Consider the following 20,109-nt stretch of genomic DNA (forward strand, 5'->3'; position numbering starts at 1 on the left):
GTCTACCAGCGGTTCTGAAGTCAGGCTGTAGACGGGGGTCCTGGTTGCCACACGCAGTAGCAGTTGGAATAGTGCTGGTCCGTATCTTCGAGGACGATCGAGAGAACCAAGTGCGGATGGGAGCGGCCCTGCGCCCCGCTGCAGCCCGTGATAACGTAGCCATTCTGAGCCAGCAGGGGTAGGAGCTGAGAATCCACCAGTGAACAGGAGGCCCAGGGCGCTGCCCTCAAATTGTCCCATCTGGAGAAGGTCACAGTGCAGCAAATCAGTAACATGTTGTAGGTGATGAACACGCTCATAGAGAAGGTACTAGAAGGTATAGGAGGAACCTGTTCTAACGTTGGAGGAACACCTATCCTAGACATGGGAGTCAAGAATGTGTGCAAAATAAAAAGCTATCCACTCAAAATTTATAGGATATTGTTTACCAAGAACTGCGCTGTAGAAAGGAAAGAAGGGGTGGTTCACCAGCGTGGCCACTCCCGAACCCCAGTTTCTTACCACGTCAGCATTATTCTTTCAGACATGGTTACCGGCTTAGATGACACGTCCCTGACAATTGCCTGTGGTCAGCCCTGGAAGGGAGCCTCAGGCCAGCCCAAGGGAGGCGAGGAGACAGGCAGTACTCGGGCAGTGCTGGGTGGGGAGGGGGCAGTAGCAGATTTTTTAAAAGGTTATTTGAGAGAGGGTCACTGTGCTTGTCCTGTGCAGTATTAAGGTTTATCACTTTGTTGGGACTTTAACTTTTTCTAACTATTAATATCTGGTGCTTAAGGAAAACTTCCAGAGTGGCACCACGTGAGACTTGAATGTTGAGTGGTGGTGCCCGACCGCGGGCAGACCTGGGGTGGGGCGTGCAGCGCCGTGCTGGAGAATTCTAGGTGGAGGTCGCTTGCGCACAGGCCTGTGGACAGGGCAGCCGAGTGCGTGCAAGGACTCAGATCAGGGCAGCCCTCACTCACCGCAGGAAAGGTCCTGTGGCCGCGTGGCGAATGGCCTTTTAAGCATGTGAAGTTTGGGGGTGATGCTGAGGGCAGTGGAGAGCCAGCAAAGACCTTTGAGCCAGAGAATGACAAAATTTCTCTTCAGTCTGTACCTCTGCTGCCCTTCACACAGTTTCCACCCCCAAACACCCCCCAACCCCACCCCCGACCCCAGGGCTTGCAGGGGTGTGGCCCAGTTCTGTCCCGGGGCCTCTCTGCCCTCCCCGAGACCTCTCTGCCCTCCCCGAGACCCTGCCTGGGCAGTCTCATCCACTCCCAGGGCTTCGGCCCAATGCTAGTAAGTCGCAGACATGCTTCTCTAAGCCAGATCTGCAGCCGCGTGTGGTTCCTGGGCACCACCGTGACAGACTCTCTGCCTGAGCCCTCGGATTCTGCACACCCAAAACTGAGCTTCCTCTCCTTTCCCCCCAGTCTGCCATTTCTCCTAGATTCCTGCTCCCTGGACAGCCGCCTCCTATGCAGACAGTAAAGCCAGATCCGTACATCTGTCTTCCTCAGATCAGGAGCTGAGTCCTCCGCGTTTACTCTCTCTGTCTTGGCTGGTGCCGCTGATAATCTGTGCTGAGGTGCGCCCCCCCTTTGCCTGGGAGAGAACTCCCACGGTCTCCCTCTCGTCTTACACCCATCCATTCCCTCCTCCACACTTCTGAAGTGGCCTTTTGGAAAGGCAGATCTGTTCTTTTATAGCTGCTGAAAGCTCTGCATCCTCCACCACCCCCCCGCCCCGCCGTTGGTCACCCAGAGCAGGCCTGCGGCTCCCTCCGTGTGCACGCCGTGTGGCCTCTGCATCCCTCTTTCTGGAGTGTCTTCTCTGCCACCCACTGGTTCCTGACAGTTTTTTCAAATCTCTGTTCAAGAGAAATCTTTTTTAAAAAGCATTTCTGACCTCCTATCAAAGTAATAGTAGCAAACATTTGCATCGTGCTTACTGCATGCCAGATGGGGTTCTAAGAACTTTCTTTGTAGTATTTAATGCTCACCCTCCTCTTGTCCAGTTTTACAGAAGGGGAAACTGAAGCTCAGGCAGCTGAAGTAACTGCCCCAGGTTAGAGCTAGTGCATGACCGAGCCAGAGTGCACACCAAGGCCACGGGCTGTGAAGTCCCCTCTCTTAGCCGCTTTGGTGACGTGGCCTCACGTGACGATTGCAGCGCTCTGACTGTCGCTGGCTCCTGGCTCTAGCATGTCTGCCTCCCGCTCCTAAAGACGAGGGCTCTGCAGGATGGGTAGAGCAGCTTTATTACCCCCAGGCCTTAGAGCACACAGGTCTGTGGAGGCAGTGGGTGGATTCCTGCCTGCCGTGTCTAACAGCTGCTCATCAGCTTAGTCCGACTTGTAAGCACCTGGGGTGTAGCGTGCCATCCTTTTAAAAGTGAAGCCTTTCTCTTTCTCTGATTGACTTCTTTCACTCAGCATCATACCCTCTAGTTCCATCCACGTCGATGTAAATGATAAGATTGCATCCTTTGATGGCTGAGTAATATTCCATTGTGTGTGTGTGTGTGTGTATATATATATATATACACACACACACACACATCTTTATTCTTCTGTCGATAGACATCTGGGCTCTTTCCATAATTTGGCTATTGTGGGCATTGCTGCTATAAACATTGGGAAACAGGTGCCCCTTCGGATCACTATATTTGCATTTTTAAGGTAAATACCTAGTAGTGCAATTGCTGGGAAGAAATCAGAGAGGGAGGCAAACCATGAGAGACTCCTAACTACTCCTAAACAAACTGAGAAGACAAACCCCTTGAGGGTTGCTGGAGGGGAGGTGGGTGGGGGAACGGGGTAACTCGGTGATGGGAGTTAAGGAGGGTATGTGATGTGATGAGCACTGGGTGTTACATGCAACTGATGAATTACTGAACTCTACATCTGAAACTAAAGATGTACTATATGTTGGCTAATTGAATTTAAATTTTAAAATATGGCTAATGGCGAACGCTTCTGCTCCAAACCATAGAAATGCAGGACAAACAGTAGATTGCATGAAGCTAAGGATCCCCAGGCATTATTTGGGCCGCTGCAGTCATTATCGCAGGGTCCCACAAGGACCTGGATCGGCTCTAGTCACGAGGAGTAGGAATCTTCACTGCTGGACCGGTGGGACATGTCCTGTCCCTTGTGAGGTCAAGGAGCAATGGTGCTATTGACTCTGAGGAAAGATGAAAACCTAAGATTTGTGAAGTTGGTTAAAATAATCACCACAGCCATGGAACACGTAAAGCTAGGTGCATCTGTGCTTAGGATTTGTGAGGATGGCCTGCCCCTATTCCGTCCCGTGTCCCGGTGAGGAAACAAACGGGTCGCGGGGAGGAACACGCCCCCGGAGCCTGTCGGGGAGGCAGGGGGAGACGCTGCCTGCCCGTGTTTACTTGCGTGTTAGCGCGCGGGGCTGCCCTGTGTTTTTACAAGGCCCGCCTGACTGTCGAACTCGTTGTAGGTGGAAAGCGAGACCAACGTCCTGCAGGACGGCTCCCTCATCGACCTGTGCGGGGCCACGCTTCTCTGGAGGACGGCAGACGGCCTGTTCCACGCTCCGACGCAGAAGCACATCGAAGCCCTGCGGCAGGAGATCAACGCCGCGCGGCCGCAGTGTCCCGTGGGGCTCAACACCTTGGCCTTCCCCAGCATCAACAGGAAGGAGGTGGTGGAGGAGAAGCAGCCCTGGGCCTACCTCAGCTGCGGCCACGTGCACGGCTACCACAACTGGGGCCACCGGAGCGACACGGAGGCCAACGAGCGAGAGTGTCCCATGTGCAGGACTGTGGGCCCCTACGTTCCGCTCTGGCTCGGCTGCGAGGCGGGCTTCTATGTCGACGCCGGACCCCCCACTCACGCTTTCACCCCCTGTGGACACGTGTGCTCAGAGAAGTCCGCGAAGTACTGGTCGCAGATCCCGTTGCCTCACGGAACTCACGCGTTCCACGCCGCCTGCCCTTTCTGTGCCACGCAGCTGGTTGGGGAGCAGAACTGCATCAAATTAATTTTCCAAGGTCCCGTGGACTGACGCCCGTCACAGCCATCTACGACTTTATTAACAAGTTACTGTGAAGATTTTGCCACTAACTCTAGATTTTACCTTTTTATAATGCTGTTTATTAAGGGGAAGGGGCGGGCCCTGAGGCTGGGGGGGGAGGGGACGAAAAGGAGGGGGAGCCCTGGCCGTGAAACAGGCCCGGAATTTAAGATCGCAGTGGTGTGGTGCATGCTCCAAACAGCGGCGTTGTCCCTGAAGTATGCTTGATGAAACCATCCTGTCTTTGTAATAATTGGATTCCACATGCCATGCTTTTACTTTACCTTGGGGGTTTTTAAACGACGGTTTCCTTTGTAAACTTGGACGAGACTTTAAATCCTATTTTACAAATGTAGAAGAAGTTTATTCAAAAGTTGCTGGCTCTTACTGTGCGCCCTGCCGTGCTGCGTGCCGTGGGTGCTCCCGGCGAGCCGTGCAGGGCCCGCCCGTACTCGGCCGAGGCTGGGAGGTGCGCGGCGCCGAATCCGCCGTTCCGTACCGCGGGGCCGGGGGGCGCGCAGGAGACCTTAGGTGCAAGGGCGCGTTCTGAAATGGGGGGCTTTCGGATTTTTCTTTTTTTGGGAAAAGAACATCCCTATGCTGCCGTGTTTTGTTTTTTACTTTGGTGGAATTCAATGACTTTATCCACACAGTCCTCAAATACCTTGGCATTTCAAAGAAATTTCCATAACTTCTTAGTACCCCTTTTGTTACGTCCGTGATACTCCACGTGCACGGCCAGAACTATTTAGTTGATTAAAATGCAGCAACTCCTAAAAATTCAGTAATTGAGGGTGATTATTGTGGCATGGCCTAGGTACTACACCATCAAGTTCATTTGCTTACTGGAATGTTTAGGACTTAGGATTAAAAACAAGGTTTTACTTTTTAAAACCACTTGTTGGGGTTTCGTTAAGTTTTTCTTAAGGCGGCCAAAACTCTGGGAGCCGAAAAGCAACAGCTCACAAGGATGCAGTCATTTTGGTTCACTCCCTCCCTGCCATCTGTCACCTTCTCCGGCTTATGGAGCCCTGTAAGTTTCGAAAATGTTTGCAAATCAAACTAAATTTAAATGGGATCATTAGATATACACAACACCAAGTGGTACATCTGCAGAGATAATTTGAAATTCCTGATTTCAAGAGAGCAAATGAGTGTTTACTGAGGAATAATTAAATCAGAATTTCATATGAGCGCCACCATCCTTCTGTTCGTTCCGTTCGTCTTGACTAATTCTCAGATGCTCATTCTCGGTCCTCGGTACTGATAGCATCACTGCTCCCAGAATGTAAAGGTTCTTTAGGCCCGGAGACTGCCAGAGCTGGCCGGCAGGAAGCGGATCCTGCCACGAGCAGCAAGTATTTTAAACTAACATTCTCTTAAGTTGACCATTACAGATCCATGCTACATTTTAACCTTTGTAAGGGTATGGAATTTATAGGATTCTCACATACTGTATTCATACTTGAATGTCTTTCCATTCAAGGAAATATGTTGCCCTATTTTCAGTTGTTCTAACACATTGTGAATGTCTTTTTTTCCTGAAAGTGATTAGATGATCTTTGATTGCTGCTACTTAATTTGACCTAATATCTAGAAAGTTCAGCTTCTCAGTTTTAAAAAAAGCTTTACTTTTCAAAGGAGATTATCGTTAAGGAGGAGACTTTTTTTGTTTTGGTAATTTTTAAGTGATGTGAAAAATCCAAAAACAGTCCTCTTGCTAGCTTACTCTATTCTGTAGGTAATGTCATTTTGTCTTCAGGTAGAGTAAGTCATAATGTATCAAATGCCTTTTTAGGTAGTCTCTGTCCCCAAGGATTAGCTTTCACTTAGAGTGTCTTTTCAGTTTGTGCTCCTTTGGGCTCCACAAAATGGCAAAGGGGGCAACAGTCCCTTTTCTTCCTGTTATGGCTAGAAGGTGGTTTGAGGAGTCTTGATACTCTAAAAGCATTTTGTAAGGTAAATGTCCTTACACCTAGAAGGGCTGGATTTTCCCTATCAGAAACATTTCTGGAAAGTTACAACGATCTGCTGTAATCTTCCATTTCAAGGACTGTAACAGTTCAGGGTCTAGCAGTCTAGCACGTGCAAAACATGCCCCCAAATAATCTTCCAATGTGAAAAGTTGTTTGTGGGTTTTTGTTTTGTTTTTTACTTTCAGTAAATGGAGATAATGAAGTAAAAGTTGAACTTGGAGTAATAAATTCCAAGCTCTTGGAAGGGGGTCATGGTGCACTGCCCTCTGTCCACATTGCATCTCCTTTGACCTCCAAGTGAGGTCCCCTCCCACTCCACCGAAGGAACAGCAGAGAGGGGACAAGTCTGCAAAAAGGGGCCATGCTCGTGTTGGCCGCTTCTAGTAAGAGTCGCTTAGAATTTGGACTAGAGTTTTCTCCAGAGCTGAGAGCAGTTCAGTTTGTGAGAATAAAGAGCTCCATCTCTATGGAGTAATGCAGTTTAGAAAAAACTTCTCAAAGTTATTTCTCTTTTTGTCTTGCTTGCCACCACATTAAGGGGGGAATCCCACTCCTCCAGGTGTCCACATAGGAAACTGCTGACCGATTATCCTGATCTTGGCCTGACCAAAATGCCTTTTGTGAATAGGTCACCAGAAGTAAAACCCCAGTGATGTATTCCCATAGTTAATTCTTTTCAGTTGTCAGTTTACTTTAAAAAAAAAAAAAAAGGTGGATGGGATACAACTCTGAATATTTTTCTAGTCTGGAATTTTTTTTATTAATAATCGGTGCTGTCGGGTCATGCATGCTGCAACTCAACATTTCCCTTATTTGGTTTCGCTTTTTGCAAAAAGGGCTACGGTTCACACTGCAGAGTAAGTATTAAACTTCCTAGGTTTTTTATTTTTTCCCCCAACTGTGGCCCAAAAGAATTAAAATCTTTTAATATAAATAGAGAGCATATTTATCATTCCTCAATAGTTAATTATAGAGTTTGGTACCTTTGTGCCTCAGGGAAGCCACGTGATATAACTGGTTCTAGAATTTCAGGGTTAGGGTTTAAAGAAAGGAGAAAGCCATTGGAAAAATGATGGGCTCCATGAAGGAGACTAATGAATCTGGATGCAGAAATATGCCAGAAACTGGCATATACATGATTGTAATAGAATTTATTTCCAGTATCAATAGGGAAATCTTAAGTTATTGCAGATACTGTATTAGGAAATTTGAGAACTCTTCATAAAGCTTCAGTTGCTTTATTTTTGCTTACATAAAACTCAAACCCCTGTGTTTTGGGAGCTCAGTATTGTGATTTGGGTAATTTTGACAGTTAAAGGGAGCATGTTTTCTCCTTTTCTCATAGCTTACAGAATTGTTACCTGCAGTTCTAAGATTTTGATCAACTTCTTGAAAGCCATTCTGTGCTTTGGATTCGTGTGAGAGGATGTGTGATCACGGCATTGTTCATGCTGGCTACAAGCTAGTTATCTTCATGCAGTTTTGCCTTGTAACAGTGGAATTTCTGATAGGCAAACCACAGAACCTTGATCTTAAGCCAGATCCAGCTCCGTTCCCTTGGCAGGCGATCTTCTATCCCCGTAGTTTAGCCTTCATGGGCTGAGGGTATGAAGTTCCTTCTCCAGGGCTGGAAATAGAGCAGAGCTCTTATTTCTTCATGACCCAAAGGCCAATGAGACAACTCCAGGAATTTTTTTTTTTTTTTTTAGAAGAGCATAAGCATTACTGAAGTAGTAAAATAAGGTCCAGTGTTTCTTTTCAGTAAAACTTATATCCTCTCAAGTTTTCGCCCTCATGAAAAAGCCCTAGAGGAAGATAGGAAGAAGCAAATATTTTTCCAGTTCTACTTAACTGTTTCTAAACAAAAATAAACTTGATGAAAGGGAAATTATTTCTTTTTAGCTGAGATGACATTGTTTCTCTGTATTAAATAGTCTAGAAGTTAAGGGGTGGTCATATTTACCATGTATAGTGTTATGAGCAGTTAAATTTTATGGATATATTTGTAAAACTGTTCTTTTATATTTCATGTCAAATTGAAAAGTTTATTTCTTCACTATTGTACCTGTGGAAATACAAGCCATTTTACAGGAAAAAAATCTTCAAAAATTATTAAACGGATCTCAGTATGTTTGTGAGTCATTGTCTTCAGACTCTGTGGCTGTCTGGGGGTTTATCAGGACATTTAATACGAAGTTGACACAAAAGTAGACGTGAGTTTTACATTTCTCAAACTTTCAAGTTGATCCCAAATACTTGATGTTATTGTATTCTATTCCACACAATACATATTTAAATCTGATTTTGAAAATCCCGTTAATTTTTTTTATTAAAAAAATTCCATCAGTGCTTAAATCTAACTTCCAGGAGAATTCAGCCTGACTCATAGAATGGATTTTCTTCATGTTCATTATAGTCATATGGCTACTTCTGCGACAATCTTCATTCACTTTTAACAACATAAGGATTATGGGTAAGCCTTCAAGCCTTAAACTAATAGGTCTTTCATAAGAAAATATATGTATTTGATAGTTTCTCATCACATTGATATTTAAGGAGGCTTAATATTTTTGAGGGAAATGGATTTTTCATTTCCCTAAAGAAAATGCACATTAACATGGGCTTTTATTTCAGGAATTAAATTTGATAAAGTATTGGAACACTTAAGATTCCCTGAATTGTAAGATGGGTTTTAGAAAAACAGCCACTTACAATTGTGAGGTACATCCCATTCGACAAGGGTGCCAAGAGTATTCAATGGGAAAAGAACAGTATTTTCAACAAATGGAACTGGGATAACTAGATAGCCACATACAAAAGAATGACGTTAGACTCCTACTTCACACAATACACCAAAATTAACTCAAAATGGATCAGAGTGCTGAAACTATAGAATTCTTAGAAGAAAACAGTAAACTTTTGTGACCTTGGATCAGTCAGTGATTTCTTAAATATGACACAAAAGAATAAATTGGGCTTCAAAATTAAAAATGTTTTCTTTCCCCTCTGTTCATCTGTTTCATTTCTTAAATTCCACATTGAAACAAAATGTTTTATACATCAAAGGACATGGTCAAGAAAGTAAAAAGACAAACCACAAAATAGAATTTGAAAATCCTATTAAGAGTTGTACCCCTTATATGTGAAGAACTCCTGACTCATCAATAAAAAGAACACAGTAAAAAAATAGAAAAATATCTACTCAAATCTTTTGACCAAAGATGATATAGAAATAACCAATAAGCACATAAAAAGATTGTCATCCCAAGGCATCAGAGAAATGCAAATTGAAACCAGGAGATAGCACTTGATACCCACTATGATGGCTAAAATAAGACAGTAACTAGTGTTGGCAATGTGTTGAAAAATTGAAACCCTCATACACTGTTGAGGGGGAGGGGACTGTAAGATAGTACATACAACCACTTTGGAACAAATAGTATGGCAGTTCCTCATAACGTAAAATAGACAATTGCCATGTGACTCCTAGATACGTACCCAAAGAGACCTGAAAACATGTTCACACAAAAACTTGTACATGAATATTTATAACATCATTATTCATAGTAATCAATAAGTAGAAACAACCCGAAAGTCCATCTGATGAATGAACAAGATATATCCATACAGTGGAATATTTAGCTATAAAAATTAATGAAGTACTGATATGAACTTTGAAAACATGCCAAGTGAAAGAAGCCAGACACAAAAGACCACATATTGTATGTCAGAAAATAAGCATATTCACAGAGACAGAACATAGATTAATAAGTGACAGACATTGAGAGAGAGGAGTCAAGGAGTAATTACTACATTATTACTTTCAGGATTACATGAAAATGTTCTAAATTTACATAACAGTGATGGTTGCACAATTCTGAATATACTGAACAAATTTTACACTTTGAAAGGGTGACTTTCAATGTCTGAATTATATCTCAAAACTTTTTAAAAGATACATACTAAATTCAGAAATGTTAGATCATGAAAAATTTGCATCCTAGAATTTAAATACAGCACCATAATCTTAGTGCTTCACATAAAAATATTTAGGATCCTCCCATGCCTACCTTGAGATGTTCTCTTAAAACAGCATATTCCTTTCTATCACACTTCCACTTGCCATTAGATAAAGAAGAGCATAGATAAAAGCCCACTAAGAAGAATTGATGAGAACTTTGTATTCCTAAGGATGGACTGCCCTTTTTGCTGTTAGGATGAAAAAATAGAATGGTATTTCTGGAAGAAATAGAATGCTATTCTGAGGCCTCAAAGTCCACTTTCTTTAAAAAGTATTTTTTGGAGCTTCTGGGTGGCTCAGTCAGTTAAGCATCCCACTCTTGATTTCGGCTGAGGTCATGATCTCAGGGTCATGAGATCAAGCCCCATGGGGCTCTGTGCTCAGCAGGGAGTCTGCTTGAGATTCTCTCTCTACCCCTCCCCCTTTGCCCCTCCCCCCGCTCACGTGCACACTTTCTCTCTAAATTTTTTTAGGCATGTGTTGCAATGAGCACTGGGTGTTACACGCTAATAATGAATCATGGAACGCTACATCAAAAACTAATTAAGTACTGTATGGTGACTAACATAATAAAGAAATAAGTATTTTTATGTGAAAACTCTTATAATCAAAATAAAAACTAACAGAGGGCAGCTGTAAAAGATTTAAAAATCTGGGAAGCATGAAGAATAAAACCTATTCCTCTACCACTCAAAAATAAACTATTAGTATTTGGAACTATAGCTTTCTAAACTTAAAAAATGAATTTTTGTGACTTCAATTTCGTTCTGGTATTTAGTTATTTAATTACAAAGACTGATATAAATTTTGAAATGTGGTTTTGGGAAAAGAGGGAAAAATGATTGATATAGCTGTAGTGGGTTTCTCCATAAACAGCTACAAAAGGAAGTTTTCTCTCCTAGAGCATGAAATGTGTCCAAGGTTGGCAAGATGAGACCATGGTGGTTAGGGCTGCCAAAGCTATAAGCCTGAGAAGACTATTTTCAAGCTGTTGTGCCCCCTAAACACCCACTGCCAATTATGGGACACACTTTGGAATGCCCAAATGGACTACTCTTAAACATTACTTCCTTCTTTTGTCTTCTAAACAGGTTCTAGTTGAAGAATAAAGTTATTCTTATTAGTTAAAAAAGGTAAAGTGGATTCTTTCTTACCTACTTCCAGGCTCAAATTTGAGGTCACATCAGAGTGCCATGAGGTGTTTGCTGAAAATGCAGATTCTTTAGTGGCATCTACAGAGGCTGGCAATGTTCTAGTTTTCTAGGCCTCTCCAGTAATTTACACTTTGGACAGACAACCTAAATGATGCCTCAGGCAATGCATGTTCCATGCTTTAGGAAACTTTTCTTTAACGAAGTGATTGTATGAAGCATATGCCTCTGGGGCAAGTTACTGAATCCCCATTGTGTGCATTGGTTTTGGCTGACCCAATGTGGTTTCCTGGAAACCTGAAGGATATGGCCCAAATGGAGATGGGAATGGATGGTCCAGACAGTCAAGAGTTCTTCCTACCCCATGATTCTACCTTCCATTTTCTCTTAGGTGAGTAGAACAGACTCAGCTCCATCCCTATTCTTTATCATTGGTTTCTTCAGTTCATGCCTTTAACCATTTCCACCTTACATGGAAAGAATCTTGAAATTCTCAAATTCATTGAGGGAGTTCAGGGTTAAGGGTGAGATTTATACATAATTCTGAGAGCTTGCTGAGTTCTCAAAATTGTTATTAAACAGGATGGAAACTTGCCATGTATCAGCAAAGTGGATGTCATCACAGCACATTTCACAGCCTTTGGGTTTCTACATCTAGTGATGTATTTCTAATAAAAGTTACAAAGGGAACCTTTTTAAATTACAGTTTGATTTTGACATATATTCTGGAAATGTTCTGCTAATTCCATTCATTGGGTTAAGTGGATGGGCAAGTATATCCTCATCTATAAAACAGAAATGATAATAGTGCTTCTACTCCTTAGAGATGTAAAAGTAACATACTTAATGCACTATGGTACATAATAGGTGCTCAGTAAATAATAATGGTTTTTATTTTTCCCTTGCAGAAACATTTCCTAACATGTAATCTTTAGAAATTAAGTCTCAGAAAATTTTCTGTAAGAAAAGGTCATATAACCCAGATACCCTATATAGAAAACCCTAAAGACTCTAAAAAATACTAGAATAAGTGAATTCAGTAAAGTTGCAGAATACAAATATACACAAATCTGTTGTATTCCTATTCACTAATAATGAAGTAGCAGGAAGACATTAAAGAAACAATCCCATTCACAATACCACCAAAAAGAATAAAATACCTAGGAATAAAGTTAACCAAAGAGGTGAAAGATCTGTTATGTGAAAACTATAAAACACTGATGAAAGTTGAAAATAGAGCTACCATACGATCCAGCAATTGCACTACTGGGTATTTACCCCAAAGATACAAATGTAGGGATCCAGAGGGGTACGTGCACCCCGATGTTTATAGCAGCAATGTCCACAATAGCCAAACTGTGGAAAGAGCCAAGATGTCCATCGACAGATGAATGGATAAAGAAGATGTGGTATATATATACAATGGAATATTATGCAGCCATCAAAAGGAATGAGATCTTGCCATTTGCAACAACGTGGATGGAACTGGAGGGTGTTATGCTGAGCGAAATAAGTCAATCAGAGAAAGACACGTATCATATGACCTCACTGATATGGGGAATTCTTAATCTCAGGAAACAAACTGAGGGTTGCTGGAGTGGGGGGTGGGGTGGGAGGGATGGGATGGCTGGGTGATAGACAGTGGGGAGGGTATGTGCTATGGTGAGCGCTGTGAATTGTGCAAGACTGTTGAATCACAGATCTGTACCTCTGAAATAAATAATGCAATATATGTTAAGAAAAGAAAAAAAAGGAAGATAACAGGAGGGGAAGAATGAAGGGGGGAAATCGGAGAGGGAGACGAACCATGAGAGACAGACTCTGAAAAACAAACTGAGGGTTCTAGAGGGGAGGGGTGTGGGAGGATGCGTTAGCCTGGTGATGGGTATTAAAGAGGGCACGTTCTGCATGGAGCACTGGGTGTTATGCACAAACAATGAATCATGGAACACTACATCAAAAACTTATGATGTATGGTGATTAACATAACAATAAAAAAATAAAAATAAAAGCTAATAGGAAGCTTCTATGCAGAATAAACAGCACCTGCTTCAGAGAGAAATGAGGTGAAGAGGAGTCAACTCTTGAGTTTCTGCATGTGCCACAACTATGGGCCCTCCGTGAGGCAAGCGGAGACAAATGCCCAAAAGGAAGAGAAAGAACAGAATTGTGATTTTGGGCATCACTGAAACATGTGAAAGATTATGACAAGGAAGAGAAAACTCATGATTTAAAAATAAAACAGGAACTCAAGAGAAAGCAAACTTGGAAAAAAAACAAAAACAAAAAAAACACTGATGAAAGAAATTGAAGACATGAACAAATGGAAAGACATTCCATGCTCATGGATTAAAAGAATAGTATTAAAATGTCCATACTACCCAAAGCAATCTACACATTTAAGGCAATCCCTAACAAAATACAGTATTTTCCCCAGAACTATAACAAATAATCCTCAGATTTGTATGGACCACAAAAGACCCCAAATAGCCAAAGCAATCTTGAAAAAGAACAAAATTGGAGGTATCATAATCCCAGAATTGAAGATACATTACAAAGCTGTAGCGATCAAAACAGTACAGTACTGGCACAAAAACAGACACATAGTTCAACAGAACAGAATAGAAAGCCCAGAAATAAACCCACAATTAGATGGTCAATTGACCCACAACAAAGGAGGCAAACATATACAATGGGGGAAAAGTCTCTCCAACAAATGGTGTTGGGAAAACTGGACAGCTACATGCAAAAGAATGAAACTGTACCACTTTCTTACACCATACACAAAAACTTGAAATGGATTAAGGACCTACGTGTGTGACCTGAAACCATAAAAATCCTAGAAGAGTGCACAGGCAATAATTTCTCTGACATCAGCCATAACAAGACTTTTCTAGATATTGCTCCTGAGGCGAGGGAAACAAAAGCAAAAATAAACTATTGGAACTACATCAAAATAAAAAGCTTCTGCACAACAAAGGAAACAACCAACAAAACTAAAATACAACCTACTGAATAGGAGAAGATATTTTCAAATGACACCTCCAATAAGGGGTTAGTTTATAAAATACGTAAAGAACTTATACAATCCAACACTCAAAAAACAAATAATCCAATTAAAAAATGGGCAGAAGATGTGGACAGACATTTCTCCAAACAGACATACAGATGGGCAACAGACACATGAAAAGATGCTCAACATCACTCATTAGGGAAATGCAAATCAAAACTACAATGAGCTATCACCTCATACCTATCAGAATGGCTACTATCAAAAACACAAGAAATAACAAGTGTTGGCAAGGATGTGGAAAAAAAAAAAAGGGAACGTTTGTGCACTGTTGGTGGGAATGCAAACTGGTGTAACCACTGTGGAAGACAGTATGAAAGTTCCTCAAAAAATTAAAAATAGAACTACATTATCATCCAGTAATTACACCAGATTATGCAAAGAAAATGAAAACACGAATTTGAAGGGATATATGCACCCCTATGTTCATTGCAGCATTAGTTCCTATAGCCAAGTCATGAAAGCAGCTCAAGTGTCCATTGATAGATAAATGGATATAGTTGGTGGTATACAGACCACAGAATATTACTTAGCCATCATAAAGAATGAAATCTTGCCATTTGCAACAACTTGGATGGAGCTAGAGAGTATAACAATAAGTGAATAAGTCAGAGAAAGATAAATACCATATGATTTCACTCATATGTGGGATTTAAAAGATGAAACAAGGGCGCCTGGGTGGCTCAGTAGTTAAGCGTCTGCCTTCGGCTCAGGTCGTGATCCCAGGGTCCTGGGATCAAGCCCCGCATCGGGCTCCCTGCTCAGCAGGAAGCCTGCTTCTCCCTCTGCCACTCCCCCTGCTTGTGTTCCCTCTCTCGCTGTGTCTCTCTCTTCAAATAAATAAGTAAAATCTTTAAAAAAAATAAAAATAAAAAATAAATAAAAGATGAAACAAATGAACAAAGAAAAAAAGACAAACCAAAACACAGACTCTTAAGTATACATAACAAACAGACGGTTACCAAAAGGGAGGTGGTTGGGGAGCTGGGTGAAATAGGTGAAGGGGATTAGGAGTACACTTATCTTGATGAGCACTCAGTAATATATGGAATTATAGAATCACTATATTGTACACCTGGAATGAATAGGACACTGTACGTTAACTATAGTGGAATTAAAATTTAAATAAATACATAAATAAAGTTTGGCTGAGACCTTGGGTGGGGTGGGGTCATTTTTAACCTTATGACCTTGGGAAGCAATTTAGTACATCCCAGATTTATTTGACTACAGACCCCCTCTTCTCCCATATAATGTTTTACTTTCTTGGGGAGTGCTGTAATTGGTAGGCTTTAGCAGTTGTGGACTATTGCCACACGTTCTCAAAATTATTATTATTTTTTAATGAAACAAATGAGCATGAGCCCAATGGTGGCCACTGATATTTATGTAGTTCTAAACTAATATTTAAATATACTACTTTTTATAATGTACAGCTCTGTACCACAGCCTCTAGGACTTAAAACATTTTAATGATGACCATGTAATATTTGCTATATATTTTCATAAAGTTATACTTTGACTATATATTTGAGAACAAGGCTACTGACAAGTATGTGCCACCTTTTCAGTTGGTAGATGTTTCTCATTTTTAAATGCATTTTTGATAAAGTCCTATTCTGTTTATTAGAATTAGTTTATTCACTTATCCACTTGGGTATCAAGCTGGATTATCATCCCTTGTTGCATATGAAAAGCATCAGGATGCTTGACTGGTTCTCCTGTTAGTTTCTTGTATAGAGCAAGAGTAAAAACTCACTGAAAGTGCTGCAACCTATGCTATGAAATCCAATAAACTAGCCAGATTTTGGTCTCTTCCACCCACCAAGATTTCCTTTGGATGAGAACTCCTTAGTTACAATTGATTATAGTTCGATTTTTTTTTTTAAGATTTATTTATTTGAGAGAGGGGGGCAGAGGGAGAGAATCCTCAAGCAGACTACCCGCTGAGTGTGGAGCCCTCCACCGAGCTTGATCTCATGACTGTGAGATCATAACCTGAGCCAAAAATCAAGAGTTAGACACTTAACCTACTGAGCCACCCAGGCACCCCAATTACGTTCAATTTTTAATGGCTTTGATTGTCTGCGTGTATTCCTAAATTTGTAGGATGAAATCTGCTTTAGAAAATAAAGGTTTTAATGATTACTTCAGTCTGAATCAACGTGATTAATATTAGAAAACATAAAGCCAGTGTGGACAGAGGAAAGAACATTGAGTTAGGTGTCAGTTTATGGTAACTGTGTGACTTCTAACTGTGTGATCTCATGCAAGTTGCTTAATCTTTCTGCCTGTTTTTCCCATGGGAGATGATGAAATTGGACTAAATTGATCATGCCAAGTCATAAAATCAGTCTCAATTTAAAAATCTGAAAAAACTACATTAACTATCTTTTCCTACCACAACAAAATGAAACAAAAATAGCAGAAGGGAAACTGGAAACTTCACAATAAAGGGGAAATTAAATAGCACACTTTTAAACAATTACTAGGTCAAAGGGTAAACTAAAAAGGAAATTAGAAATTACCTTGAGACAAGTGAAAACAAAACTACAACATACCAAAATTACATATTAAAAGGGTAATTCATAACAATAAGTTCATACATCAAAAAAGGAAGACTTTAAGTAACCTAAAATTTACACCTCAAGGAGCTAGAAAAAGAAAAACCAAGCCCAAAGTTAGGAGAAGGAAGAAAATTACAAAGAACAGAAAAAACAAAATAGAAATATTTTAAAAATAGAAAAAATTGACAGTTTTTTTTGAAGAGATAAACACAATTGACAAACCCTTAGCCAAACTAAGAAAAAAAAAGAGCACAAACTCAAAATCAGAATGAAGAGATATTATAACTGAGGACGTAGAAATAAAAAGAATGATAGACAACTATGAATAATATACACCAACAAACTTGACAACTTAGAATGGATAAATTCCCAGAACATAGGACCTACCAAAACTAAGTCATGAAGAAATATAAAGCCTAAACAGACCTATAACTACCATGGAGATTGGAACTGTAATAAAAAATCTCCCAATGAAGAAGAGTCCAGGACTAGATGGTTTCACTGGTGAATTCTACCAAACACTTAAAGAAGAATTAAGGCCAATCCTTCTCAAACTCTTCCCAAAAACTGATGAGTGAATCTTTCCAAATTCATTTTATGAGGCAAGTATTACTTTGATACCAAAGCTGGACAAAGAAAAGAAAACTACAGGCCAATATCTTTGATAAATATAAACACAAAAATCCTCAAAAAAAGTAGCAAACTAAATTCAACAGCACATTGAAAGGATTATACACCATGACCAATTGAGATTTATCCCTGGGGTGCAAGGATGATTCAATATACAAAAATCAATTAATGTGATATATTACATCCTAAGAATAAAGGATAAAAATCACAATGGTCTCAATAGATGCAGAAAAAGTATTTGCTCAAATTCAACATCAATTCCTGATTACAACTCTCAACAAGCTAGGAATAGAAGGAAAATACCTCAACAAAATAAAGGCCGTATATTAAAAGCACAAAGATAACATATTGCTGAAAAATTGAAAATTTTTCTTCTAAAAAATCAGGAACAAGGCAAAGATGCCCACTCACCCCACTTCTGTTTAACACAGTACTAGTAGTGCTAGCTAGAGCAGTTAGACAAGAAAAAGAAATAAAAGTCATCCATATTGGAAAGAAAGTAAAACAATCTGTTTGCAGAGGACACCTTACATACAGAAAACCATAAGAATCCATTTTTTAAAAAAACTATTATAACTAATAAAACTAATAAGTGAATTCAGTAAAGTTGCCGGATACAAAGTGTGTTTCAGGAGTTCCTGTTCAAGAGCAATGTAGGAAGACTCTGAAGTCACCTCCTCCATGGAACACACCAAGTTACACCTATTAATAGGACAATTTCTCCTGAAGAAGAACTGGAGAGTGACTGAACAACTACTGAATAACCAAAGATAGAACAGCAAGAAAACATCAGGGAAGATAGAGACACAGCAAGGAAGATAGAGACACTGCCAACACTGTGAATGGCGGTGGGGAGAGATAGTACTGAGGGACCAGGAACGGATCCCTCGGTCCTTGGGCACAGAAAGCAAGCCATGGTTTAAAAGAGTAACTGGCTAAAAGAGCAACTCCTTTATATAGGAGACAACACTAGAAACTCTGCCAAACAGTAGAAGAGCTTCAGGAATGCTCTCCAGGTCAGAGGAACTGGAGAATGACATGATTTATGTTCCTATGCCAACATAAAAGCCCAGACCAGAGCAGGGTCTGGACACCATCATGGGCGTGTCAGGTTGTCTCAGTGAGCTCATGATCTCAGCGAGGCTAGAGTCCACAAGCCCACACCAGCTCCTCACACTGAGACACAGAAAAAAGGTTGGAGTTTAAAAGGGCTGAGCAGCAGTAGGAATGCTCTCCCCCTTCTACCTTAAAAGCCCAGAGCAGAGGGGCACCTGGGTGGCTCAGTCGTTAAGCGTCTGCCTTCAGCTCAGGTCATGATCCCAGGGTCCTGGGATCGAGCCCCACATTGGGCTCCATGCTCCGCAGGAAGCCTGCTTCTCCCTCTCTCACTCCCATCGCTTGTGTTCCCTCTCTCACTGTGTCTGTCTCTGTCAAATAAATAAATAAAATCTTTAAAAAAAAAAAAAAAAAGCCCAGAGCAGAACAGGGTCTGGTTCACAGAAAACTTGCAACCTCAAGTAAGCCCAGGATCCACAAGTCCACAAGCCCACAGCAGCCGCCCTTTGGTGCTGGGACACAGAAAACAAACTGCAGGGGTTTTTTTCTGTGTGTATAATTTTTAATTTATTTTATTTTCCTTTTTAAAAAGGAAAATCTCTTGTTTATAGATATTGGCATTCAGCTTTGTCTTGTTTTATAATTTTTTGTTTTCTCTTTTTCACTTAAAAATATATTTTCCTTTATTATTTTCTTTTTTATTATTTTTTCCTTTCTTCTTTCTGTAAAATGCTGTAGTTATATATGCTAGTTACTCCTTGAAACCACAGCTCCAGCCAGCCAGCAAGTCACCAAGCACAGAGTCTGCGTAGGGGTCACCATACACAAAACCATTCCTTCAAGTTTAGGAGAAGTAGCTGTTCCACCTAATCCATAGAAACAAACACAGAAAGTCAAGCAAAATGTGGTGACAGAGGAATATATTCCAAAAGAAAGAAAAAGACAAAACCTCAGAAAAGAACTAAAAGAAACAGATGAGCAATATGCCTGATAACAAATTTAAAGTAATGATCAAAAAGGTACTCACTGGGCTCAAAAGAAAAGAGTGAAGAATTCTCAGACCTTCAATAAAGAGAGAAAATATTAGAAAGAGCCAGGACTGAAGAATACAGTAACTGAAATAAACACACTAGAGGGAAACAACAGATTAGCAGATGCAGAAGAACTTATCAGTGATCTGGAAGACAGGGTATTGGAAAGCACACAAACTGAACAGCAAAAAGTAAATACATTTTTTAAATGAGGATGGGTTAAGAGATCTCTTGGACATCAAGAGAAGCATTCACATTATAGGGGTGGGTCCCAAAAGGAGAGAGGAAGGTGTAGAAAACTTATTTGAAGAAATAACTGAAAATTTCTCTAACCTAGGGGAGGAAATAGACATCTGAGTCCGAGAAACACAGACAGTTCCAGACAAGATGAACCCAAGGAGGCACATAATAATTAAAAATGTCAAATGTTAAAGAGAGACTCTTAAAAGCAGCAAGAAAGAAACAAAGTGACCTACAAGGGAAAACTTATAAGGCTATCAGCTTATTTTTCAGCAGAAATTTGGCAGGCCAGAAGAGAGTTGCATAATATATTCAAAGTGCTGAAAGGGAAAAACC

At 40.8% G+C, this 20,109-nt stretch overlaps 1 protein-coding gene across 3 annotated transcripts in view; it reads left to right on the forward strand.

Moving 5' to 3' along the window:
* Positions 1–8,145, forward strand: part of PELI2 (pellino E3 ubiquitin protein ligase family member 2) — a 193,394-nt gene extending 185,249 nt beyond the window's left edge. For 2 of the 3 annotated variants that reach the window (XM_032405176.1, XM_032405178.1), the window contains exon 6: positions 3,456–8,145. In XM_032405176.1, the coding sequence (XP_032261067.1) occupies positions 3,456–4,022 (567 nt within the window). In that variant the 3' untranslated portion in view covers positions 4,023–8,145. The remainder of the gene's footprint in view (positions 1–3,455) is intronic. The other variant, XM_032405177.1, reaches the window with a different exon arrangement.
* The last annotated feature ends 11,964 nt before the right edge of the window (positions 8,146–20,109 follow it).

Source organism: Phoca vitulina, unplaced genomic scaffold, assembly GCF_004348235.1.
Source record: "Phoca vitulina isolate PV1807 unplaced genomic scaffold, GSC_HSeal_1.0 scaffold7, whole genome shotgun sequence".
NCBI lineage: Eukaryota > Metazoa > Chordata > Mammalia > Carnivora > Phocidae > Phoca > Phoca vitulina.